Source organism: Salvelinus alpinus, chromosome 29, assembly GCF_045679555.1.
Source record: "Salvelinus alpinus chromosome 29, SLU_Salpinus.1, whole genome shotgun sequence".
Taxonomy (NCBI): domain Eukaryota; kingdom Metazoa; phylum Chordata; class Actinopteri; order Salmoniformes; family Salmonidae; genus Salvelinus; species Salvelinus alpinus.
The window spans coordinates 16,575,815-16,603,619 of NC_092114.1; the positions used below are offsets into that span (position 1 = coordinate 16,575,815).

The 27,805-nt window shown below is 45.9% G+C and overlaps 1 protein-coding gene across 1 annotated transcript; it reads right to left on the reverse strand.

Moving 5' to 3' along the window:
- Positions 1–534: 534 nt before the first annotated feature.
- On the reverse strand, positions 535–25,635 carry LOC139559149 (U5 small nuclear ribonucleoprotein 40 kDa protein-like). The gene is made up of 10 exons (XM_071374892.1): positions 25,313–25,635; positions 24,849–24,978; positions 18,555–18,648; positions 18,030–18,195; positions 16,981–17,103; positions 2,406–2,526; positions 2,038–2,120; positions 1,790–1,851; positions 1,521–1,624; positions 535–1,349 (listed from the first exon to the last, which is right to left on the reverse strand). Exons 1-10 carry the CDS (start codon positions 25,424–25,426, stop codon positions 1,300–1,302), a joined length of 1,047 nt encoding a protein of 348 aa, XP_071230993.1. The 5' UTR covers positions 25,427–25,635; the 3' UTR covers positions 535–1,299.
- Between the last annotated feature and the right edge of the window lie 2,170 nt (positions 25,636–27,805).

Consider the following 27,805-nt stretch of genomic DNA (forward strand, 5'->3'; position numbering starts at 1 on the left):
CCTTCTATTAAAGATTGGCATAAGATACTTTTTGAATGGGTGCCTCTGGAATATCTGACATGTACATTGCATTCTAAAACAGATCAGTTCTACAAAGTGTGGGAACCCTATCTAAATTACCTAGAACCTGAGGTATCAGCTATTATGCTGCAAGGATTCTCTTAGAATGGTGGTGATCTATGTATTCAGAATTACACTGTATGTTCCATGTGTGGAACCTAACTTCTTAGTTTAAACCGAGCTTTTTTGTTTAATTTCTGTTTGTAAGTTTGTTTAAAATGTATGTATTGAGAGACGCAATGATGGGGATAGGGTGAGAGAAGCGGGGAGGGGAAAATGGTGTGCGTGTGTGTATATGTGTGTATGTATATATGTATATATATATATGTATGCGCAGGTATGCGTAAGCAGGTGCTGTTTTTTTTTTTTTGCTTTGTCTCTGTTGTTGTATCTCTTAATATGGGTGAAATTGTGAAATTCCAATAAAAATACAATAAAAAACGGAAAAAAAATAAAAAGGATATGGCAGAACAATATTTTTCCCAGACGTAGTTTATTAAGAGAAATAAAAAAAACACAGGTGTTGGTTGTTGTGACTGGACATTCTAAAGTAAATGACAGTCTCTGAGGATGTTACTAAATACAACAGTATATAAAAGTACCTTTCATTCACACAGTTGGGGGCTGGATCCATACACACAGTTGGGGGCTGGATCCATACACACAGTTGGGGGCTGGATCCATACACACAGTTGGGGGCTGGATCCATACACACAGTTGGGGGCTGGATCCATACACACAGTTGGGGGCTGGATCCATACACACAGTGGGGGGCTGGATCCATACACACAGTTGGGGGCTGGATCCATACACACAGTTGGGGGCTGGATCCATACACACAGTTGGGGGCTGGATCCATACACACAGTTGGGGGCTGGATCCATACACACAGTTGGGGGCTGGATCCATACACACAGATGGGGGCTGGATCCATACACACAGTTGGGGGCTGGATCCATACACACAGTTGGGGGCTGGATCCATACACACAATTGGGGGCTGGATCCATACACACAGTTGGGGGCTGGATCCATACACACAGTTGGGGGCTGGATCCATACACACAGTTGGGGCTGGATCCATACACACAGTTGGGGGCTGGATCCATACACACAGTTGGGGGCTGGATCCATACACACAGTTGGGGGCTGGATCCATACACACAGTTGGGGGCTGGATCCATACACACAAGGCTCCGGGGCAGAACATTCACAACACACTCACACACCCTTGACAGTCCTACTGAATCTCTCCCATGTAGAGTCTCTTGTCACTGGCGCCAGAGAGGACTGTGGGGGAAAAAAATAAAATAGACACTATTAGAGAACGACAGAGAGGACAGACCAAAATAAATAAATAAACTAGACAAAGATTAAACCCGCAATGGAAAAAAGCTATAGAAAGAGACAGGGAGAGCGTGTGATTCGCCAGATACACGGATATAAACAGAGTCCTCTCACCAATAGGCTCCTCGGGATGGAAGGCAACCTCGTTGACTGACCCAGCGTGGCCTGGCAGCTTGTACAGGATCCTACGAGAGGTGGTGTCCCACACATACACAAACCTGGACACACACAAACAGCTTATAAAAGGATCATACAAGAGGTGTTTGGTCCATTTTTTTGGGGGGGGGGGGTTTGTATTGCTGTGTGTGTGTGTGTGTGTGTGTGTGTGTGTGTGTGTGTGTGTGTGTGTGTGTGTGTGTGTGTGTGTGTGTGTGTGTGTTCACCTGTCAGCTGAGCCTGCTGCAATCCTGCTGCCGTCAGGAGACCAGGAACACCTCAGAAGGTTCTGTGGACACAGCAATGTATTATAAACAAGTTTATTACCATGATATAACCAGGCTATAGCAGGCCACTAGACTTACACACATGACAGGAGCACGAATATTAAAACACACTCGCACTGAAAGTCTCTTCAGGTCCAAAATAAAAAAAACACTTGAATCTCTCACTCTGATCAAAAGTCTTAATTTACCTTCTCAAAGTTGTGAATGTTCCCCTGGAATATTTTTACACACCTCTCCTTGGGAGCGAACGGACGGACGTCCCAAATACGTACTACGGGACAACACACACACACACACATTAGTACATAATATAACAATATATTATATTCTACGTGTATAGTTGGGGTGGGGGGTCTCGGATGGTTGAGGGGCAGCTCTTGGTGGCCTGGAGGTTTTGGGCCGGTGGCCGATAGCGGCGATTTTTATCCAAAACGACTTAGTCCTGGGTGGCCTCAGCAGGAATCGAACCCACGACCCTTGGCGTTACGAACGCCATGCTCTAGCAACTGAGCCACATAGGACAACACTCAAGTATTGTAACCACACACACACTGACCTGTGTTGTCCATGGAGTTGGAGAGGAGGTAGGATCCCTCTGAGCTTAGACAGAGGCCAGTCAGAGAATCACCATGACCGTGCATACCATAGATCATCTTATTCTGCCTCAGGTCCCACACCTGCACTCACAGAGAGACAGGAAGTAAGTTATTCACTGTCTGACGACGCGACACAGGTAGCCTCCTGCTAAGATCTGGTCTCTCATCTTTCTGAAGGTACATACGGGATGTAACCTAATGTGAAAGGAAGTAACAGACAAGAGCTCCCAGGCACACAGACATACACAACCGGTCAAAAGTTTTAGAACACCTACTCATTCAAGGGTTTTTCTTGATTTTTACTATTTTCTACATTGTAGAATATTAGTGAAGACATCAAAACGATGAAATAACACATATGGAATCATGTAGTAACCCAAAAAAGTGTTAAACAAATAAAAATAGATTTTAGATTTGAGATCCTTCAAAATAGCCACCCTTTGCTTTGACAGCTTTGCACACTCTTGGCATTCTCTCAACCAGCTTCACCTGGAATGCTTTTCCAACAGTCTTGAAGGAGTTCCCACATATGCTGAGCACTTGTTGGCTGCTTTTCCTTCACTCTGTGGTCCAACTCATTCCAAACCATCTCAATTGGTTGAGGTCAGGTGATTGTGGAGGCCAGGTCATCTGATGCAGCACTCCATCACTCTCCTTCTTGGTCAAATAGCCCTTACACAGCCTGGAGGTGTGTTGGGTCATTGTCCTGTTGAAAAACGAATTATAGTCCCACTAAGCCCAAACCAGATGGGATGGCTTATCGCTGCAGAATGCTGTGGTAGCTATGCTGGTTAAGTGTGACTTGAATTCTAAATAAATAACAGTTATTTAGTGTCACCAGCAAAGCACCCCCACACCATCACACCTCCTCCTCCATGCTTCACGGTGGGAACCACACATGTGGAGACCATCCGTTCACCCACACCGCGTCTCACAAAGACACAGCGGTTTGAACCAAAAATCTCCAATTTGGACTCGTCAGACCAAAGGACAGATTTCCACCGGTCTAATGTCTATTGCTCGTGTTTCTTCTAATGTCTATTGCTCGTGTTTCTTGGCCCAAGCAAGTCTCTTCTTCTTATTGGTGTCCTTTAGTAGTGGTTTCTTTGAAGCAATTCGCCTATGAAGGCTTGATTCACAGTCTCCTCTGAACAGTTGATATTGAGATGTGTCTGTTACTTGAACTCTGTGAAGCATTTATTTGGGCTACAATTTGAGGCTGGTAACTCTAACGAACTTATCCTCTGCAGTAGAGATAACTCTGAGTCTTCCATTCCTGTGGTGGTCCTCATGAGACAGTTTCATCATAGCGCTTGATGGTTTTTGCGACAGCACTTGAAAAAATGATCAAAGTTCTTGAAATGTTCCGTATTGACTGATCTTCATGTCTTAAAGTAATGATGGACTGTTGCTTCTCTTTGCTTATTTGAGCTGTTCTTGTCATAATATGGATTTGGTATTTTACCAAATAGAGCTATCTTCTGTATATCGCCTCTACCTTGTCACAACACAACTGATTGGCTCAAATGCATTAAGGAAAGAAATTCCACAAGTTAACTTTTAACAAGGCACACCTGTTAATTGCAGAGAGAGAGGAAGCAACTCCCAAACCTTCCATAAAGCCATCACATACAGAGATATTAACCTGGAGAAGAGCCCCCTAAGCAAGCTGGTCCTGGGGCTCTGTTCACAAACAGACCCCACAGAACCCCAGGACAGCAACACAATTAGACCCAACTAAATCATGAGAAATCAAAAAGATAATTACTTGACACATTAGAAAGAATTTCCTAAAAAACTGAGCAAACTAGAATGCTATTTGGCCCTAAACAGAGAGTACACAGTGGCAGAATACCTGACCACTGTGACTGACCCAAACTTAAGGAAAGCTTTGACTATGTACAGACTCAGTGAGCATATCCTTGCTATTGAGAAAGGCCACAGAAGGCAGACCTGGCTCTCAAGAGAAGACAGGCTATGTGCACACTGCCCACAAAATGAGGTGGAAACTGAGCTGCACTTCCTAACCTCCTGCCAAATGTATGACCATATTAGAGACACATATTTCCCTCAGATTACACAGATCCACAAAGAATTCAAAAACAAACCCAATTTTGATAAACTCCCATATCTATTGGGTGAATAACCACAGTGTGCCATCACTGCAGCAATATTTGTGACCTGTTGCCACAAGAAAAGGGCAACCAGTGAAGAACAAACACCATTGTAAATACAACCCATATTTATGTTTATTTATTTTCTCTTTTGTACTGTAAACTATTTGCACATCGTTACAACACTGCATATATACATTATGACATTTGTAATGTCTTTATTCTTTTGGAGCTTTTGTGAGTGTAATGTTTACTGTACACTTTTTATTGTTTATTTCACTTTTGTTTATTATCTATTTCACTTGATTTGGAAATGTAAATGTGTTTCCCATGCCAATAAAGACCTTAAATTGAATTGATACACACTGACACAGAGAGAGAAAGAAAGAGAGAGAGAGTCAGAGAGAGTAATTAAATAGGCGAGAAAAATCGATAGATAGGTGACAGATGGCGGGAGGAAGAGAGGAAAGGGGGTAAGGGATCAATGACAGATGGAGGGGGAGAGGAGATATGCCTGTAACAAGGGAAAGACTGCTTGGTTCTGCATGTATACAGGCCCTTTGCTCCATTTCTCCTTCTGCACATGGTTAAAGTTACATAGCTGTTGAGACTAATGTGTTCTCAGACTAGTGGGAGTGGAGAGATGAGACATTGACATCTCTACCACTCATCCCTCTCCCTCCCTCCACCTCTCCTTCCTGTAAATAAACTAAGGGTCACCATCTGAGTCTAGAATGAAGTGCAGATTGAATAACCAACATTTTTGTTATTTGTTTAAAACAACTAATTCACGACGTCGGTTCAATTATTTTAATTCCATTTCGTTTGTTTTTGTTGTGATGCGCAATTATTCTAGAGATAAATCCCGAACTGTGCGATGTACTAGGGAGTTAACAGTAGGCTAATATTCTGCCAATTTTAGCACAGAAAACATGGTAATTAACTACAATGACCACAATCCATTGCGTGGCCTATTTGTCTGTGTTCGTGTGGGGGCAGACACAGAGACAGAAAAAAACAGAAAGAGAGCAGAGAGCAGTTGCTTCATGAGGCATCTCTACTTGACAATATATGATCTAAGTCAGGGGTTCCCAAACTTCTTCACTCCTTCCAGCATTGGGGAACATATCGCATCTATTTCTATGGGCACAAGCACTGTTCATGACACAAACTGTTCACACCCCTCTTGTTGGCGGAGAGAACATTTTACAGGTTTAAACCTTATTTCCTGCAATTCTACACTTTGTCATTTCAAAGCAATAAAATGCCCACAAATCTTTATGCAACACATTTGAAGCATGCCGACAACAGAAAGTGATGCAGTTTTAAAGCTTGTACATTCTACTATTACAACTCAGTTTAGTAATGTCACCTTGTGTATTCTACTATTACAACCCAGTTTAGTAATGTCACCTTGTGTATTCTACTATTACAACTCAGTTTAGTAATGTCACCTTGTGTATTCTACTATTACTATCACTCTCTTTTCAATGAGTTTTCATTGGGAATCCAGATTTCTAAGGGACCTTCCTGCAGTTCCTATCGCTTCCACTGGATGTCAACAGTCTTTAGAAATTGGTTGAGGTTTTTCCTTTGAGAAATGAAGAAGTAGCCATGTTCAGAATGAGGCTCCAGTGAAGTGTACTGTTTGTTAGAGGCGCGTGACCAGAAAGCATGCTACACATTGTTTTCCTCCGGTATTGAACACAGATCATCCCGTCTTCAATTTTATCGATTATTTACATTAAAAAATACCTAAAGTTGTATTACAAAAGTAGTTTGAAATGTTTGGACAACGCTTACAGGTAACTTTTGAGATATCTTGTAGTCACGTTGTGCAAGTTGGAACCGGTGTTTTTCTGGATCAAACGCGCCAAATAAATGGACATTTTGGATATATATATCGACGGAATTAATCGAACAAAAGGACCATTTGCGATGTTTATGGGACATATTGGAGTGCCAACAGAGGAAGTTTGTTTGTTAAAGGTAAGGCATGAATTATATCTTTATTTCTGTGTTTTGTGTCGCGCCTGTAGGGTTTAAATATGATGGTCTGTGTTTGTTTGCTTGTGTGCTATCCTCAGATAATAGCATCGTTTGCTTTCGCCGTAAAGCCTTTTTGAAATCTGACACGTTGGCTGGATTCACAACAAATGTAGCTTTAATTTGGTATATTGAATGTGTGATTTCATGAAAGTTTAATTTTTATAGTAATTTATTTTAATTTGGCGCTCTGCATTTTCACTGGATGTTGGCCAGGTGGGACGCTACCGTCCCACATATCCCAGAGAGGTTAAATAACTGAACACTCCATCTTCTCTGAAGTGGATGAGAGGACAAAAAGCTTTGCCATTTATTAAGTAGTAATGGTTTTAAAAAGTGATGTCAGCACTCGAACCTCGCTGAAGCAAGCAGACTAATAAAATAAATAAAAAATGTAGCACATGTTGCTAAAAAGATATATATATATTTTTTTTTTGCTATACAAAACTTTTTCCATTACAGACTGACCAGGTGAATCCAGGTGAACGCTATGATCCCTTATTGATGTCACTTGTTAAATCCACTTCAATCAGTGTAGATGAAGGGGAGGAGGGGTCTTTAAGCCGTGAGACAACTGGGAATGTGTGCCATTCTGAGGGTGAACGGGCCAGACAAAAATATTACGTTCCTTTGAACAGGGTATGGTAGTAGGTGCCAGGCGCACCGGTTTGTGTCAAGAACTGCAACGCTGCTGGGTTTTTCACGCTCAACAGTTTCCTGTGTGTATTAAGAACGGTCCCACCCACCCAAAGGACATCCAGTCAACTTGACAACTGTGGGAAGCATTGGAGTCAACATGGACCAACATCCCTGTGGAACATTTAAAACATTGTAGAGTCCAATGCATCAACGAATTGATACTGTTCTGATAGATACCTTCTATCAAAACTCCTCTACCGAGAAGATATCAGCAAGTCAAATGTGTTAACCCTTGTGTTCAGACATGGATCCGAGGACAGCTATGTCCTCCTTGTAGGTGATTTACACATGATGTTCCAGAAATTAAGTCCATGAGGGTCAATCCACTCAATTAAGGTCTGCAGGGACCAGAAGACCCGACTATCATTGGGATATACCTACAAACTTTTACCATCAAAAGCACGCAGAGTCTGCCTTGGACAATCTGAAATGGGAAAGAATCAACGGAAGACCAACGTGAATCACGTGGAATCAACGAGATCCTTCACTGAGGAAGTGCGGCATTGGAAATACTATCGTTGGGAATCTTGAGGACATGTTTTATGTGTTCGGAGATATTCTGTCCTCCAAGACTGTGATACAAAAGGGTATAGTTATGGTCACTACACAAAACCCAGGACGCTGCCGAACGAGCCAAGATATTGAATGGTAAGAAGTTGGTTAGAGAGAGTATCGAACTCTTCAAATCTCGTCAACAGCAAGCGGCTGGATTTGGATCCAGGACAAAAAAACTAAAATAAAAATAATTTATTCAAAAATAAGTTCAATGTGTACATCAAGAACATTTGCATCAACTTGGAAGACATTTTTTCAAAATATTTTTGCCAGATGTCCTGACTGTTTAGTTGGCCTTATTATTGAGTTGAGGATTCTGTCCACTTCAGGTCCAGAGAGTCAGGGTCACGGCCAATCACAGCGGGACTGCCAGAAGATTCAGTTTCCTCAGTTTCAACTGGCATGAAGATGCACAGAAGGTGAGAGAGATCCCATCCATTATTGATGTGTTACAAAGCTCAGTGTCTAGGAGTCCAGTGTCTCAGAGTGCATCGCACCTCCTCGGGCTGTGGATCAGATGAATGGGAAGGAGTTGAACAGGCTGTGGATCAGATGAATGGGAAGGAGTTGAACAGGCTGTGGATCAGATGAATGGGAAGGAGGTGAACAGGCTGTGGATCAGATGAATGGGAAGGAGGTGAACAAGCTGTGGATCAGATGAATGGGAAGGAGTTGAACAGGCTGTGAATCAGATGAATGGGAAGGAGTTGAACAGGCTGTGAATCAGATGAATGGGAAGGAGTTGAACAGCCTGTGGATCTATGTGGGCAACGTCCAGACGAAACGCGAGCCCCAGACGGTGTTGAAACACAGGTCCACATTACCAGAGTCATCCTGTACGTTTAGAAACTGGATGACAGCCGGGACGATCGTCGTCTCCAGAAAGATTTGCCGCGTCGGGAACCATCATTAGCGCCAAGGTGATGACGGAGTGCCGCCGCAACAAAGGTTTTTGGATTTGTGGCCTTCTCCTCCGCTGAGGACACCACCAGGGCTTTGAGGGATATGAACGTCCACACTCTGAACAATAAGCCGCTATTCGTGGCTCCAACAGCAGGAGTTTCTGATAAACAGCCACCTGCAGCAGATTGCTAGCGTCATGACCTCATCCAACCCAGTTTAACCTCAACCAGTCTGCACCTACCATTCAACAAGCCTTGACCCCTCCTGTGCTCAACACCCACCAGCTGACTGGTCCAGAATATACCAGTCATGCATCCATGCACCATGAGCACCTCGTCCTCATAGGATGACCCCTCAGAAGAAGCCGTAAACTCAGTCCGTCCCGCTGTAATCAACCATGACCCCGACTCAATATGACCCTGTGATCAACCATGACCCTGACTCAATATGACCCTGTAATCAACCATGACCCTGACTCAATATGACCCTGTGATCAACCATGACCCCGACTCAATATGACCCTGTGATCAACCATGACCCCGACTCAATATGACCCTGTGATCAACCATGACCCCGACTCAATATGACCCTGTGATCAACCATGACCCCGACTCAATATGACCCTGTGATCAACCATGACCCCGACTCAATATGACCCTGTAATCAACCATGACCACGACTCAATATTACCCTGTAATCAACCATGACCCGACTCAATATGACCCTGTGATCAACTATGACCCCGACTCAATATGACCCTGTGATCAACCATGACCCTGACTCAATATGACCCTGTGATCAACCATGACCCCGACTCAATATGACCCTGTGATCAACCATGACCCTGACTCAATATGACCCTGTGATCAACCATGACCCCGACTCAATATGACCCTGTGATCAACCATGACCCCGACTCAATATGACCCTGTGATCAACTATGACCTCGACTCAATATGACCCTGTGATCAACCATGACCCTGACTCAATATGACCCCGACTCAATATGACCCTGTGATCAACCATGACCCCGACTCAATATGACCCTGTAATCAACCATGACCCCGACTCAATATGACCCTGTAATCAACCATGACCCGACTCAATATGACCCTGTGATCAACTATGACCCCGACTCAATATGACCCTGTGATCAACCATGACCCTGACTCAATATGACCCTGTGATCAACCATGACCCCGACTCAATATGACCCTGTGATCAACCATGACCCTGACTCAATATGACCCTGACTCAATATGACCCTGTGATCAACCATGACCCCGATTCAATATGACCCTGTGATCAACCATGACCCCGACTCAATATGACCCTGTGATCAACCATGACCCCGACTCAATATGACCCTGTGATCAACCATGACCCCGACTCAATATGACCCTGTGATCAACCATGACCCCGACTCAATATGACCCTGTGATCAACCATGACCCCGACTCAATATGACCCTGTAATCAACCATGACCCCGACTCAATATGACCCGACTCAATATGACCCTGTGATCAACTATGACCCCGACTCAATATGACCCTGTGATCAACCATGACCCTGACTCAATATGACCCTGTGATCAACCATGACCCCGACTCAATATGACCCTGTGATCAACCATGACCCTGACTCAATATGACCCTGTGATCAACCATGACCCTGACTCAATATGACCCTGTGATCAACCATGACCCCGATTCAATATGACCCTGTGATCAACCATGACCCCGACTCAATATGACCCTGTGATCAACCATGACCCTGACTCAATATGACCCTGTGATCAACCATGACCCTGACTCAATATGACCCTGTGATCAACCATGACCCTGACTCAATATGACCCTGTGATCAACCATGACCCTGACTCAATATGACCCTGTGATCAACCATGACCCCGACTCAATATGACCCTGTGATCAACCATGACCCCGACTCAATATGACCCTGTGATCAACCATGACCCTGACTCAATATGACCCGGCCCTGACCCTGCCAATATGACCCTGTGATCAACCATGACCCCGACTCAATATGACCCTGTAATCAACCATGACCCCGACTCAATATGACCCTGTAATCAACCATGACCCGAATCAATATGACCCTGTGATCAACTATGACCCCGACTCAATATGACCCTGTGATCAACCATGACCCTGACTCAATATGACCCTGTGATCAACCATGACCCCGACTCAATATGACCCTGTGATCAACCATGACCCTGACTCAATATGACCCTGACTCAATATGACCCTGTGATCAACCATGACCCCGATTCAATATGACCCTGTGATCAACCATGACCCCGACTCAATATGACCCTGTGATCAACCATGACCCTGACTCAATATGACCCTGTGATCAACCATGACCCTGACTCAATATGACCCTGTGATCAACCATGACCCTGACTCAATGACCCTGACTCAATATGACCCTGTGATCAACCATGACCCTGACTCAATATGACCCTGTGATCAACCATGACCCTGACTCAATATGACCCTGTAATCAACCATGACCCGACTCAATATGACCCTGTGATCAACTATGACCCCGACTCAATATGACCCTGTGATCAACCATGACCCTGACTCAATATGACCCTGTGATCAACCATGACCCTGACTCAATATGACCCTGTGATCAACCATGACCCCGACTCAATATGACCCTGTGATCAACCATGACCCTGACTCAATGACCCTGTGATCAACCATGACCCTGTGATCAACCATGACCCTGTGATCAACCATGACCCCGATTCAATATGACCCTGTGATCAACCATGACCCCGACTCAATATGACCCTGTGATCAACCATGACCCTGACTCAATATGACCCTGTGATCAACCATGACCCTGACTCAATATGACCCTGTGATCAACCATGACCCCGACTCAATATGACCCTGTGATCAACCATGACCCTGTCTCAATATGACCCTGTGATCAACCATGACCCTGACTCAATATGACCCTGTGATCAACCATGACCCTGACTCAATATGACCCTGACTCAATATGACCCTGTGATCAACCATGACCCTGACTCAATATGACCCTGACTCAATATGACCCTGTGATCAACCATGACCCCGACTCAATATGACCCTGTGATCAACCATGACCCTGACTCAATATGACCCTGACTCAATATGACCCTGTGATCAACCATGACCCCGATTCAATATGACCCTGTGATCAACCATGACCCCGACTCAATATGACCCTGTGATCAACCATGACCCTGACTCAATATGACCCTGTGATCAACCATGACCCTGACTCAATATGACCCTGTGATCAACCATGACCCTGACTCAATATGACCCTGTGATCAACCATGACCCCGACTCAATATGACCCTGTGATCAACCATGACCCTGACTCAATATGACCCTGTGATCAACCATGACCCCGACTCAATATGACCCTGTGATCAACCATGACCCCGACTCAATATGACCCTGTGATCAACCATGACCCTGACTCAATATGACCCTGTGATCAACCATGACCCTGACTCAATATGACCCTGTGATCAACCATGACCCTGACTCAATATGACCCTGTGATCAACCATGACCCCGACTCAATATGACCCTGTGATCAACCATGACCCCGACTCAATATGACCCTGTGATCAACCATGACCCCGACTCAATATGACCCTGTGATCAACCATGACCCTGACTCAATATGACCCTGTGATCAACCATGACCCTGACTCAATATGACCCTGTGATCAACCATGACCCCGATTCAATATGACCCTGTGATCAACCATGACCCCGACTCAATATGACCCTGTGATCAACCATGACCCTGACTCAATATGACCCTGTGATCAACCATGACCCTGACTCAATATGACCCTGTGATCAACCATGACCCCGACTCAATATGACCCTGTGATCAACCATGACCCCGACTCAATATGACCCTGTGATCAACCATGACCCCGACTCAATATGACCCTGTGATCAACCATGACCCCGACTCAATATGACCCTGTGATCAACCATGACCCCGACTCAATATGACCCTGTGATCAACCATGACCCCGACTCAATATGACCCTGTGATCAACCATGACCCTGACTCAATATGACCCTGTGATCAACCATGACCCCGACTCAATATAAATGGCACCGGAGGAGATGGCTGCCGTTTTACAGGAACAAATTGTGCTATTTTGTGTGTTTTGCACGTTATTTGTAACTTATTTCGTACATAATGTTTCTGCCATCGTCTCATGACTGAAAAGAGCTTCTGGATATCAGTCTCTTATGACCGAAAAGAGCTTCTAGATATCAGGACAGCGATTACTCACCTCGTACTGGACAAAGATTTTTTCTTTAACGAGTCGGACGCAAAGGATTTACTTCAGACACCCGACAAGGCCCAAATCCCCATCATTCGCGTGAAGAGAAGACGCAGATACAGGGGACGCAGGTCCGGGTGCCTTGTGAGAATTTGTCAGCGAGTGGGGAACCCGCCTCTACTGTTCGTCCTATTGGCCAATGTGCAATCATTCGAGAAAAAGCTGGATGAATTCCGTTCAAAATTATCCTACCAACGGGACATTAAACTGTAATATCTTATGTTTCACCAAGTCGTGGCTGAACGACGACATGGATAACATACAGTTGGCTGGTTTTTCCATGCATCTGTAAGATAAGGGCTGTCTGTCTATTTGTCAATAAAAAAATCTAATATTAAAGACGTCTCAAGGTTTTGCTCGCTTGAGGTAGTGGATTTCATGATAACTAGTGTGGTCTACAGTTCATCTATATTTTCCGTAGCTGTCCATTTACCATCAGAAACCGATACTGAAGCTAAGACCGCACTCAACAAGCTGTATAAGGCCATAAGCAAACAAGAAAATGCTCATCCAGGAGGTGGCACTCCTAGTGGCCGGGGACTTCAATGAAGGGAAACTTAAATCCGTTTTACTTAACTTCTACTAGCACGTTACATGTGCAAGAGAAAAAGAGAAAAAAATACCTTTACTCCACACACAGAGACGCATACAAAGCTCTCCCTCGCCCTCCATTTGGCAAATCTGACCTTAATTCTATCCTCCTGATTCCTGCTTACGCGCAAAAACTAAAGCAGGAAGTACTAGTGACTCGTTCCAGACGGAAGTGGTCAGATGACGCAGATGCTAAGCTACAGGACTATTTTTCTAGCACAGACTGGAAAATGTTCCGGGACTCATCCGATGGCATTGAGGAGTATACCACATCAGTCACCGGCTTCATCAATAAGTGCATCGATGACGCTATATTTAACTAGGCAAGTCAGTTAAGAACAAATTCTTATTTACAATGACGGACTACCCCGGCCAAACCCTCCCCTAACCAGGACGACGCTGTGCAAATTCAGCGCCGCCCTATAGGACTCCTGATCACGGCAGGATGTGATACAGCCCGTGATCGAACCAGGATCTGTAGTGACTACTCTAGCACTGAGATGCAGTGCCTTAAACCGCTGCGCCACTCGGGATGTGGCAGGGCTTGCAAACTATTACAGACTACAAAGGGAAGCACAGCCACGAGCTGCCCAGTGACAAGTCTACCAGACGAGCTAAATGACTATGTGCGCGTCGAGGTAAGCAACACCAAAGCATGCATGAGAGCACCAGCTGTTCCGGACGACTGTGTGATCACGCTCGCCGTAGAATACGAGTGTAAGCCCTTTAAACAGGTCAACATTCGCAGGGCCATAAGGATTACCAGGACAGTTACTCCGAGCACGCACTGACCAACTGGCAAGTGTCTTCACTGACATGTTCAACCTGTCCCTGGCCGAGTCAGTAATACCTACTTGTTACAAGCAGCCCACCATAGTCCCTGTGCCCAAGAACACCAAGGTAACCTGCCTAACTGACTACCGACCTGTAGCACTCACGTCTGTAGCCATGAAGTGCTTTGAAAGGCTGGTCACGGCTCACATCAACACCATCATCCCGGAAACCCTAGACCCACTCCAATTTGAATACCGCCCAAACAGATGATGCAATCTATTGCACTCCACACTGCCCTTTCCCACCTGGACAAAAGGAACACCTATGTGAGAATGCTATTCATTGACTACAGCTAGGCATTCAACACCATAGTGCCCACAAAGCTCATCACTAAGCTAAGGATCCTGGGACTAAACACCTCCCTCTGCAACTGGATCCTGGACTTCCTGACGGGCCGCCCCAAGCTGGTAAGGGTAGGTAACAACACATCTGCCATGCTGATCCTCAACACGGGGGCCCCTCAGAGGTACATGCTTAGTCCCCTCCTGTACTCCCTGTTCACCCATGACTGCATGGCCAGGCACGACTCCAACACCATCATTAAGTTTGCAGACGACACAACAGTGGTAGGCCTGATCACCGACAAGACAGCCTATAGGGAGGTCGGAGACCTGGGAATGTGGTGCCAGGACAACAACCTCTCCCGCAACGTGATCAAGACAAAGGAGATGATTGTGGACTATAGGAAAAGGAGGACCGAGCACGCCCCCATTCTCATCGACTGTAGTGGAGTAGGTTGAGAGCTTCAAGTTCCTTGGTGTCCACATCACCAAGAAACTATCATGGTCCAAACACACCAAGACAGTTGTGAAGAGGGCACGATAAAACCCATTCCCCCTCAGGAGACTGAAAAGATTTGGAATGGGTCCTCAGATCCTCAAAAAGTTATACATCTGCACCATCGAGAGCATCCTGACTGGTTGCATCACCGCCTGTTATGGCAACTGCTCGGCCTCCGACCGCAAGGCGCTACAGAGGGTAGTGCTAGTCAGAGAAACGTCCTAAAAATTGCCAAAGACTCCAGTCACCCTAGTCAGACTGTTCTCTCTGCTACCGCACAGTAAGCGGTACCAGAGCGCCAAGTCTAGGTCCAAAAGGGTTCTGAACAGCTTCTAACCCCAAGCCATAAGACTGCTGAACAGCTAATCGAATGGCTACCAGGACTATTTACATCGACCCCCCCCCCCCCTTTGTTTTTACACTGCTGCTACTTGCTGTTTATTATCTATGCAGAGTCACTTTACCCCTACCTACATGTACAAATTACCTCAACTAACCTGTACCCCCACACACTGACTCGATACCCCCTGTATATAGCCTCGTTATTGTTATTTTTTACTTTAGTTAATTTAGTAAATATTTTTCGTCTTAAATCTGATAAAAACTGCATTGTTGGTTAAGGGCTTGTAAGTAAGCATTTCATGTTCAGGTCTACCTACACCTGTTGTATTCGGTGAACGTGACAAATAAAATGTGATTATATCTGATGATTCAGCATATATGTAAATGACGAGTAATTTTTAACCACCTTTCCCCATTACCATTTACTTTGAATGTCTGTGGTTGGAAGAATGCATTATGACAGGCCACTGTCATCATCACATCTTTGATTGTGAGTATCTTCTGCTCAGCTACCCAGGCGGCCACAGTAAGCATGCCTCAGAAAACCTGTCAGCAGGAGACAAGTTTCCCTGCTTCAGGCCCACATGCAGCAGCCAACCAGGAGCCCCCGACTGCTTGCATGCTGTCAGACCTATCCCTCCCTCAAGCACCAAAAAGAGATGTTGGGTGAGTCTGGCATCCATCTCCCTGTTCATTTCACTTCATTAACCTATTTCAGGTCATTTTGATCATCCAGTCTCCCTCCCTCCAGATCCTCTGACGGTCGGTTTCATTTCCCTCCCTCCCTCTCTCCAGATCCTCTGACGGTCGGTCCCTATGGGACTCCCAATCACGGCCAGTTGTGATACAGCCCGGAATCGAACCAGGGTCTGTAGTGACGCCTCTAGCATTGCGATGCAATGCCTTAGACCGCTGCGCCACTCGGGAGCGCTGCACTGTGTTTGCTCACTATGTCTCCACTACACAGCCACCACCTGATCAATAATCCCAGTAGAATTATTAATGGCCTTTATATTAGTTTGGATTGAGTTCTGATGGAGCATGCCATTCCGTGATTCATTCCTCACTCCTCTGGACTAGCTAGATTGGATCTTTCAATGTGACGAATCCAAAATGCAAAACAGTCGCTCTGGGTGACACAGTCACAAACAGAAACAGACATTGATAGTTATAGATAGTTATAGTTATAGAATGAGGTGCCATGATGTCACGGCGTATGACACAGTAGCCATGCCCCACACACACACACACACACACACACGTACCTTGATGTCGTTGTCGATGCCTCCAGACAGGATCTGGTCGCTGGTGTCGTTGAATGTGACGGCCAACACCTGGTAGGTGTTCTGGAACGTATGGACCGCCCCCTTCTTACGGATGTCCCACAGCTACAACACACACACACCAGACTGACGCCCCACAGCTACAACACACACACCAGACTGATGACCTACAGCTGCAACACACACACCTGACTGATGTCCCACAGCTACAACACACACACACACCTGACTGATGTCCCACAGCTACAACACACACACACCTGACTGATGACCTACAGCTGCAACACACACACCTGACTGATGTCCCACAGCTACAACACACACACACACCTGACTGATGTCCCACAGCTACAACACACACACACCAGACTGATGACCTACAGCTGCAACACACACACCTGACTGATGTCCCACAGCTACAACACACACACACACACAACTGACTGACGTCCCACAGCTACAACACACACACACACCTGACTGACGTCCCACAGCTACAACACACACACACACACACCTGACTGACGTCCCACAGCTACAACACACACACACACCTGACTGACGTCCCACAGCTACAACACACACACACCTGACTGATGTCCCACAGCTACAACACACACACACACCTGACTGATGTCCCACAGCTACAACACACACACACCTGACTGATGTCCCACAGCTACAACACACACACACCTGACTGACGCCCCACAACTAGAACAGCAGTCAGCCAACACTCCCCAGGATCTGCGTGGTTGGCTTTAGTTCCAGCCCAACATGAACACATTTACATGTTAGTTATTTAGCAGAGGCTCTTATCCAGAGCGACTTACAGTTAAAGTGCATTCATCTTCAGATAGCTAGTTGAGATGATATCACAGTAGGTCAATTCTTTACTGTTCCTCGATAAAGCACTTTTCAATTAAAAGATCAGGTAAACAGGTGTGTTAGTACCAAGCTGGAACTAAAGCCTGCACACCCAGGTAGCTGTCTGGGACCAGGGGTTGAAGAACATCGGTCGCCATGGTTACCTTGACGGTTCCGTCGTCGCTGCCGGTACAGACGAGCTGAGGCCCGCGGCGAGCAGGGTAGCAGGAGTTAACGAAGGAGGTGTGACCTTTCAGACGCTTGATCCTCTCGCCCGTCTCACTGTCCCACACTCCCACAGTCTTGTCTGTGCTGGCACTGAACAGCAGGCTGCACTCAGGGATAGGGTCAGAAAACACACGTCATATTCTCCCAACGTGTTGTTAACAACTAGAACAACAACCGTCACACAACATCACGTTTTTCCTGACCTGAGCGAGTGTGTTGTGTGTGTGAGTGTGTGTTGTGTGTGTGTGAGTGTGTTGTGTGTGAGTGTGTGTGAGTGTGTTGTGTGTGAGTGTGTTGTGTGTTGTGAGTGTGTGTTGTGTGTGAGAGTGTGTGTTGTGTGTGAGTGTGTGTTGTGTGTGAGTGTGTGTTGTGTGTGTTGTGTGTGTTGTGTGTGAGTGTGTGTTGTGTGTGAGTGTGTGTTGTGTGTGTTGTGTGAGTCGTATGTGTGTCGTGTATCCTACCTGCCGTCTGTGTTGTAGTGAAGCTCCATCACAGCACCACTGTGTCCCTTCAGGGTGGCAAAGTTATCACAGTCCCCGTACACATTCCACATCACTGTAGAGAGAGAGGGGGATAAGTTACCACAGTCCCCATACACATTCCACATCACTGTAGAGAGAGAGGGGGATAAGTTACCACAGTCCCCATACACATTCCACATCACTGTAGAGAGAAAGGGGGATAAGTTACCACAGTCCCCGTACACATTCCACATCACTGTAGAGAGAAAGGGGGATAAGTTACCACAGTCCCCGTACACATTCCACATCACTGTAGAGAGAAAGGGGGATAAGTTACCACAGTCCCCGTACACATTCCACATCACTGTAGAGAGAGAGGGGGATAAGTTACCACAGTCCCCGTACACATTCCACATCACTGTAGAGAGAAAGGGGGATAAGTTACCACAGTCCCCGTACACATTCCACATCACTGTAGAGAGAAAGGGGGATAAGTTACCACAGTCCCCGTACACATTCCACATCACTGTAGAGAGAAAGGGGGATAAGTTACCACAGTCCCCGTACACATTCCACATCACTGTAGAGAGAGAGGGGGATAAGTTACCACAGTCCCCGTACACATTCCACATCACTGTAGAGAGAAAGGGGGATAAGTTACCACAGTCCCCGTACACATTCCACATCACTGTAGAGAGAAAGGGGGATAAGTTACCACAGTCCCCGTACACATTCCACATCACTGTAGAGAGAGAGGGGGATAAGTTACCACAGTCCCCGTACACATTCCACATCACTGTAGAGAGAAAGGGGGATAAGTTATCACAGTCCCCGTACACATTCCACATCACTGTAGAGAGAAAGGGGGATAAGTTATCACAGTCCCCGTACACATTCCACATCACTGTAGAGAGAAAGGGGGATAAGTTACCACAGTCCCCGTACACATTCCACATCACTGTAGAGAGAAAGGGGGATAAGTTACCACAGTCCCCGTACACATTCCACATCACTGTAGAGAGAGAGGGGGATAAGTTACAGTCCCCGTACACATTCCACATCACTGTAGAGAGAGAGGGGGATAAGTTACAGTCCCCGTACACATTCCACATCACTGTAGAGAGAGAGGGGGATAAGTTACAGTCCCCGTACACATTCCACATCACTGTAGAGAGAGAGGGGGATAAGTTACCACAGTCCCCGTACACATTCCACATCACTGTAGAGAGAAAGGGGGATAAGTTACCACAGTCCCCGTACACATTCCACATCACTGTAGAGAGAGAGGGGGATAAGTTACCACAGTCCCCATACACATTCCACATCACTGTAGAGAGAGAGGGGGATAAGTAACCACAGTCCCCGTACACATTCCACATCACTGTAGAGAGAGAGGGGGATAAGTTACCACAGTCCCCGTACACATTCCACATCACTGTAGAGAGAGAGGGGGATAAGTTACAGTCCCCGTACACATTCCACATCACTGTAGAGAGAGAGGAGGATAAGTTACCACAGTCCCCGTACACATTCCACATCACTGTAGAGAGAGAGGGGGATAAGTTACCACAGTCCCCATACACATTCCACATCACTGTAGAGAGAGAGGGGGATAAGTTACCACAGTCCCCGTACACATTCCACATCAATGTAGAGAGAAAGGGGGATAAGTTACCACAGTCCCCGTACACATTCCACATCACTGTAGAGAGAGAGGGGGATAAGTTACCACAGTCCCCGTACACATTCCACATCACTGTAGAGAGAGAGGGGGATAAGTTACCACAGTCCCCGTACACATTCCACATCACTGTAGAGAGAGAGGGGGATAAGTTACCACAGTCCCCGTACACATTCCACATCACTGTAGAGAGAGGGGGATAAGTTACCACAGTCCCCATACACATTCCATATCACTGTAGAGAGAGAGGGGGATAAGTTACCACAGTCCCCATACACATTCCACATCACTGTAGAGAGAGGGGGATAAGTTACCACAGTCCCCATACACATTCCACATCACTGTAGAGAGAGAGGGGGATAAGTTACCACAGTCCCCGTACACATTCCACATCACTGTAGAGAGAAAGGGGGATAAGTTACCACAGTCCCCGTACACATTCCACATCACAGTAGAGAGAGAGGGGGATAAGTTACCACAGTCCCCGTACACATTCCACATCACTGTAGAGAGAGGGGGATAAGTTACCACAGTCCCCATACACATTCCACATCACTGTAGAGAGAAAGGGGGATAAGTTATCACAGTCCCCGTACACATTCCACATCACTGTAGAGAGAAAGGGGGATAAGTTACCACAGTCCCCGTACACATTCCACATCACTGTAGAGAGAGGGGGATAAGTTACCACAGTCCCCATACACATTCCACATCACTGTAGAGAGAGAGGGGGATAAGTTACCACAGTCCCCGTACACATTCCACATCACTGTAGAGAGAGAGGGGGATAAGTTACCACAGTCCCCATACACATTCCACATCACTGTAGAGAGAGAGGGGGATAAGTTACCACAGTCCCCGTACACATTCCACATCACTGTAGAGAGAGAGGGGGATAAGTTACCACAGTCCCCATACACATTCCACATCACTGTAGAGAGAGAGGGGGATAAGTTACCACAGTCCCCGTACACATTCCACATCACTGTAGAGAGAGAGGGGGATAAGTTACAGTCCCCGTACACATTCCACATCACTGTAGAGAGAGAGGAGGATAAGTTACCACAGTCCCCGTACACATTCCACATCACTGTAGAGAGAGAGGGGGATAAGTTACCACAGTCCCCATACACATTCCACATCACTGTAGAGAGAGAGGGGGATAAGTTACCACAGTCCCCGTACACATTCCACATCAATGTAGAGAGAAAGGGGGATAAGTTACCACAGTCCCCGTACACATTCCACATCACTGTAGAGAGAGAGGGGGATAAGTTACCACAGTCCCCGTACACATTCCACATCACTGTAGAGAGAGGGGGATAAGTTACCACAGTCCCCATACACATTCCATATCACTGTAGAGAGAGAGGGGGATAAGTTACCACAGTCCCCATACACATTCCACATCACTGTAGAGAGAGGGGGATAAGTTACCACAGTCCCCATACACATTCCACATCACTGTAGAGAGAGAGGGGGATAAGTTACCACAGTCCCCGTACACATTCCACATCACTGTAGAGAGAAAGGGGGATAAGTTACCACAGTCCCCGTACACATTCCACATCACTGTAGAGAGAGAGGGGGATAAGTTACCACAGTCCCCGTACACATTCCACATCACTGTAGAGAGAGGGGGAAAGGTTACCACAGTCCCCATACACATTCCACATCACTGTAGAGAGAAAGGGGGATAAGTTATCACAGTCCCCGTACACATTCCACATCACTGTAGAGAGAAAGGGGGATAAGTTACCACAGTCCCCGTACACATTCCACATCACTGTAGAGAGAGGGGGATAAGTTACCACAGTCCCCATACACATTCCACATCACTGTAGAGAGAGAGGGGGATAAGTTACCACAGTCCCCGTACACATTCCACATCACTGTAGAGAGAGAGGGGGATAAGTTACCACAGTCCCCGTACACATTCCACATCACTGTAGAGAGAGAGGGGGATAAGTTACCACAGTCCCCATACACATTCCACATCACTGTAGAGAGAGAGGGGGATAAGTTACCACAGTCCCCGTACACATTCCACATCACTGTAGAGAGAGAGGGGGATAAGTTACCACAGTCCCCATACACATTCCACATCACTGTAGAGAGAGAGGGGGATAAGTTACCACAGTCCCCGTACACATTCCACATCACTGTAGAGAGAGAGGGGGATAAGTTACCACAGTCCCCGTACACATTCCACATCACTGTAGAGAGAGAGGGGGATAAGTTACCACAGTCCCCGTACACATTCCACATCACTGTAGAGAGAGAGGGGGATAAGTTACCACAGTCCCCGTACACATTCCACATCACTGTAGAGAGAGGGGGATAAGTTACCACAGTCCCCATACACATTCCACATCACTGTAGAGAGAGAGGGGGATAAGTTATCACAGTCCCCGTACACATTCCACATCACTGTAGAGAGAGAGGGGGATAAGTTACCACAGTCCCCGTACACATTCCACATCACTGTAGAGAGAGAGGGGGATAAGTTACCACAGTCCCCGTACACATTCCACATCACTGTAGAGAGAGGGGGATAAGTTACCACAGTCCCCATACACATTCCACATCACTGTAGAGAGAGAGGGGGATAAGTTACCACAGTCCCCGTACACATTCCACATCACTGTAGAGAGAAAGGGGGATAAGTTACCACAGTCCCCGTACACATTCCGCATCACTGTAGAGAGAGGGGGATAAGTTACCACAGTCCCCATACACATTCCACATCACTGTAGAGAGAGGGGGATAAGTTACCACAGTCCCCGTACACATTCCACATCACTGTAGAGAGAGAGGGGGATAAGTTACCACAGTCCCCATACACATTCCACATCACTGTAGAGAGAAAGGGGGATAAGTTATCACAGTCCCCGTACACATTCCACATCACTGTAGAGAGAAAGGGGGATAAGTTACCACAGTCCCCGTACACATTCCGCATCACTGTAGAGAGAGGGGGATAAGTTACCACAGTCCCCATACACATTCCACATCACTGTAGAGAGAGAGGGGGATAAGTTACCACAGTCCCCGTACACATTCCACATCACTGTAGAGAGAAAGGGGGATAAGTTACCACAGTCCCCATACACATTCCACATCACTGTAGAGAGAAAGGGGGATAAGTTACCACAGTCCCCGTACACATTCCACATCACTGTAGAGAGAGAGGGGGATAAGTTATCACAGTCCCCATACACATTCCACATCACTGTAGAGAGAGAGGGGGATAAGTTACCACAGTGTCCGTACACATTCCACATCACTGTAGAGAGAGAGGGGGATAAGTTATCACAGTCCCCGTACACATTCCACATCACTGTAGAGAGAGAGGGGGATAAGTTATCACAGTCCCCGTACACATTCCACATCACTGTAGAGAGAAAGGGGGATAAGTTACCACAGTCCCCGTACACATTCCACATCACTGTAGAGAGAGAGGGGGATAAGTTACCACAGTCCCCATACACATTCCACATCACTGTAGAGAGAGAGGGGGATAAGTTACCACAGTCCCCATACACATTCCACATCATTGTAGAGAGAGGGGGATAAGTTACCACAGTCCCCATACACATTCCACATCACTGTAGAGAGAGAGGGGGATAAGTTACCACAGTCCCCATACACATTCCACATCACTGTAGAGAGAGAGGGGGATAAGTTACCACAGTCCCCGTACACATTCCACATCACTGTAGAGAGAGAGGGGGATAAGTTACCACAGTCCCCGTACACATTCCACATCACTGTAGAGAGAGAGGGGGATAAGTTATCACAGTCCCCATACACATTCCACATCACTGTAGAGAGAGAGGGGGATAAGTTACCACAGTCCCCGTACACATTCCACATCACTGTAGATAGACAAGAGACATGGATGAGTGTTGTTGCCAACTAGTAAAGTGAGCGGGAGCATGGTGTGTGTGTGTGTGTGTGTGTGTGTGTGTGTGTGTGCACAAACGTTCAAAAGTTTGGGGTCACTTAGAAATGTCCTTGTTTTTGAAAGAAAAGCATGTTTTTCCCCCCCATTAAAATAACATCAAATTGATCAGAAATACAGTGTAGACATTGTTAATGTTGTAAATGACTATTGTAGCTGGAAACGGCAGATTTTTTATTGAATATCTACATAGGCGTACAGAGGCCTATCTTAAATTTTCTTTTTATTGGCCAGTCTGAGAAATGGCTTTTTCTTTGCAACTCTGTCTAGAAGGCCAGCATCCCGGAGTCGCCTCTTCACTGTTGACGTTGAGACTGGTGTTTTGTGGGTACTATTTAATGAAGACTTGTGAGGCGTCTGTTTCTCAAACTAGACACTAATGTACTTGTCCTCTTGCTCAGTTGTGCACCGGGACCTCCCACTCTTTCTATTCTGATTAGAGCCAGTTTGCACTGTTCTGTGAAGTGAGTAGTACACAGCGTTGTACGAGATCTTCAGTTCTTCAGAATCTCATACATTTTGATTTGTTTAACACTTTTCTGGTTACTACATGATTCCATGTGTTATTTCATCGTTTTGATGTAGACGTAGGTGTGTCCAATCTTTTGACTGGTACTGTATATATATATAAAGTAAGTGTATAACTTACAGATGAGCCTGTCGTAGCCAGACGAGGCCAGTGTGGCCCCGTTAGGATGGAACTTGCAGCAGTAAACCTCTCCCTCATGGCCACACATCAACATGATAGGAGCCTGCAGGCTGGAGCTGCGGGGAGGGCCCTGGAGAAGGGAGGAGGACATCATGTTGTCATATTACACAGTCACTGGCTCGCACGTTACCTGTATGTGCATGAATCACTAGCGATCTGGTCCATGCTATCCGGTATCCTTGTCAGCAGTAACTAAATTAGCTTCCTGCTAGCAGTATTTACATTGGATATCCTTCCTTTAGCTAGCAAACAGTCAACATATCAGTCACAGCTTATCGTAGCTGCATTTGAGAGAATTTGCCATTAGTCGAACGACTGAAAACATAACTAGCTAACAACTTTCTGAAACTAGATAGCGAAAGGAACGTTCCCCTTGTATTTTGATGTCCCCCCTCTTTTCTAACCATGGCCACGAGTTGTTGCGACTGTGCCGCAGCGATCAGCTCGGCCCTGGGCCTCTTGACTCCACCGGCAGGAACCACAGCCATGTCCGCCGGTCTCTTCTTTGGCTCAATCATGGCTAAGCAAATCAATAAAAAACGATTTAGTAGAATATAACTAAGTCGTCCTAGGTGAATGGACGTTTCTCTCGACGAGTACTTCCTGTTCGCAGGGCGATCAATTGGTTAGCCGCTCCGCTGTTAACAATGATTGGTTATCGCGGTTGTAGCGCATGGCCCTTGAACCGGAAGAAAACATCTGAAACATCTGACTACAAAAATAAATTATCGCCGCAGAAGGTAGATAGCTAGAATTTATAATAATGTGTGTAATATGCGGTTTAAAATGTATAAGTATATATCTATTGACCCTTATCTAAAGTAGGGCAAGATAGCAACGCCAAGGCTGGCTAACTAGCCATAGGCTGAACAAAAATATAAACGCAGGACGTAAAGTGTTGGTCTCATGTTTCATGAGCTGAAATAAAAGATCCCATAAATGTTCCAAAAAGCTTATTTCTCTCAAATTTTGTGAATGCATTTGTTTACATCCATGTTAGTGAGCATTTCTCATTTGACAAAATAATCCATCCACCTGACAAGTGTCAAGAAGCTTATTAAACAGCATGATCATTACACAGGAGCACCTTGTGCTGGGGACAATAAAAGGCCAGTCTAAAATGTGCAGTTTTGTCACACAAGATAATGCCACAGATGTCTCATGTTTTGAGGGAGTGTGCAATTGGCATGCTGACTGCAGGAATGCCCACCAGAGCTGTTGCCAGGGTATTTAATGTTAATTTCTCTACCATAAGCCAACGTCGTTTTAGAGAATTTGGTAGTACGTACAACCGGCCTCAAAACCACAGCCCATCCGGCTTCTTCACCGGTCCATACACTAACTCTGCATAGCCTAACTCTGTATACCCTAACCCTCCTTACCCTAACCCTCCTTACCCTAACCCTACATACCCTAATCCTCCATACCCTAACTCTGCATACCCTAACCCTCCATATTCTAACCCAACATACTCTTACCCTACATACCCTAACCCTCCATACCCTAACCCTTCATACCCTAACCCTCCATACCCTAACCCTACATACCCTAACCCTCCATACCCTAACCCTACATACCCTAACCCTCATTACCCTAACCCTACATACCCTAATCCTCATTACCCTAACCCTCCATACCCTAACCCTCATTACTCTTACCCTACATACCCTAACCCTACATACCCTAACCCTCCATACCCTAACCCTTCATACCCTAACCCTCCATACCCTAACCCTACATACCCTAACCCTCCATACCCTAACCCTCCATACCCTAACCCTCATTACCCTAACCCTACATACCCTAACCCTCCATACCCTAACCCTCATTACCCTAACCCTGCATACCCTAATACTCCATACCCTAACCCTCATTAACCTAACCCTACATACCCTAACCCTCATTACCCTAACCCTACATACCCTAATCCTCCATACCCTAACTCTGCATACCCTAACCCTCCATATTCTAACCCGACATACTCTTACCCTACATACCCTAACCCTCCATACCCTAACCCTTCATACCCTAACCCTCCATACCCTAACCCTACATACCCTAACCCTTCATACCCTAACCCTCCATACCCTAACCCTTCATACCCTAACCCTCCATACCCTAACCTTGCATACCCTAACCCTCCATACTCTAACCCTACATACTCTTACCCTACATACCCTAATCCTCCATACCCTAACTTTGCATACCCTAATCCTACATACCCTAACTCTGCATACCCTAACCCTCCATACTCTAACCCTACATACTCTTACCTTACATACCCTAACCCTCCATACCCTAACCCTCCATACTCTAACCCTACATACTCTTACCCTACATACCCTAACCCTTCATACCCTAACCCTCCATACCCTAACCCTTCATACCCTAACCCTCCATACCCTAACCCTCCATACCCTAACCATACATACCCTAACCATACATACCCTAACCCTGCATACCCTAACCTTCCATACCCTAACCCTACATACCCTTACCATCCATACCCTAACCCTAACCCTTTATACCCTAACCCTCCATACCTTAACCATACATACCCTAAGCCTCCATACCCTAACCCTGCATACCCTAACCTTCCATACCCTAACCGTGTTGCTTTATGTCTTTCTGTTTATAATATCTCTGTCTGTTTTAGATATTATGGTTAATGCTTTCTGTTTATAATATCTCTGTCTGTTAGATATTATGGTTAATGTTTTCTGTTTATAATATCTCTGTTTGTTTTAGATATTATGGTTAATGCTTTCTGTTTTAGATATTATGGTTAATGCTTTCTATTTATATCTCTGTTTTAGATATTATGGTTAATGCTTTCTGTTTTAGATATTATGGTTAATGCTTTCTGTTTTAGATATTATGGTTAATGCTTTCTGTTA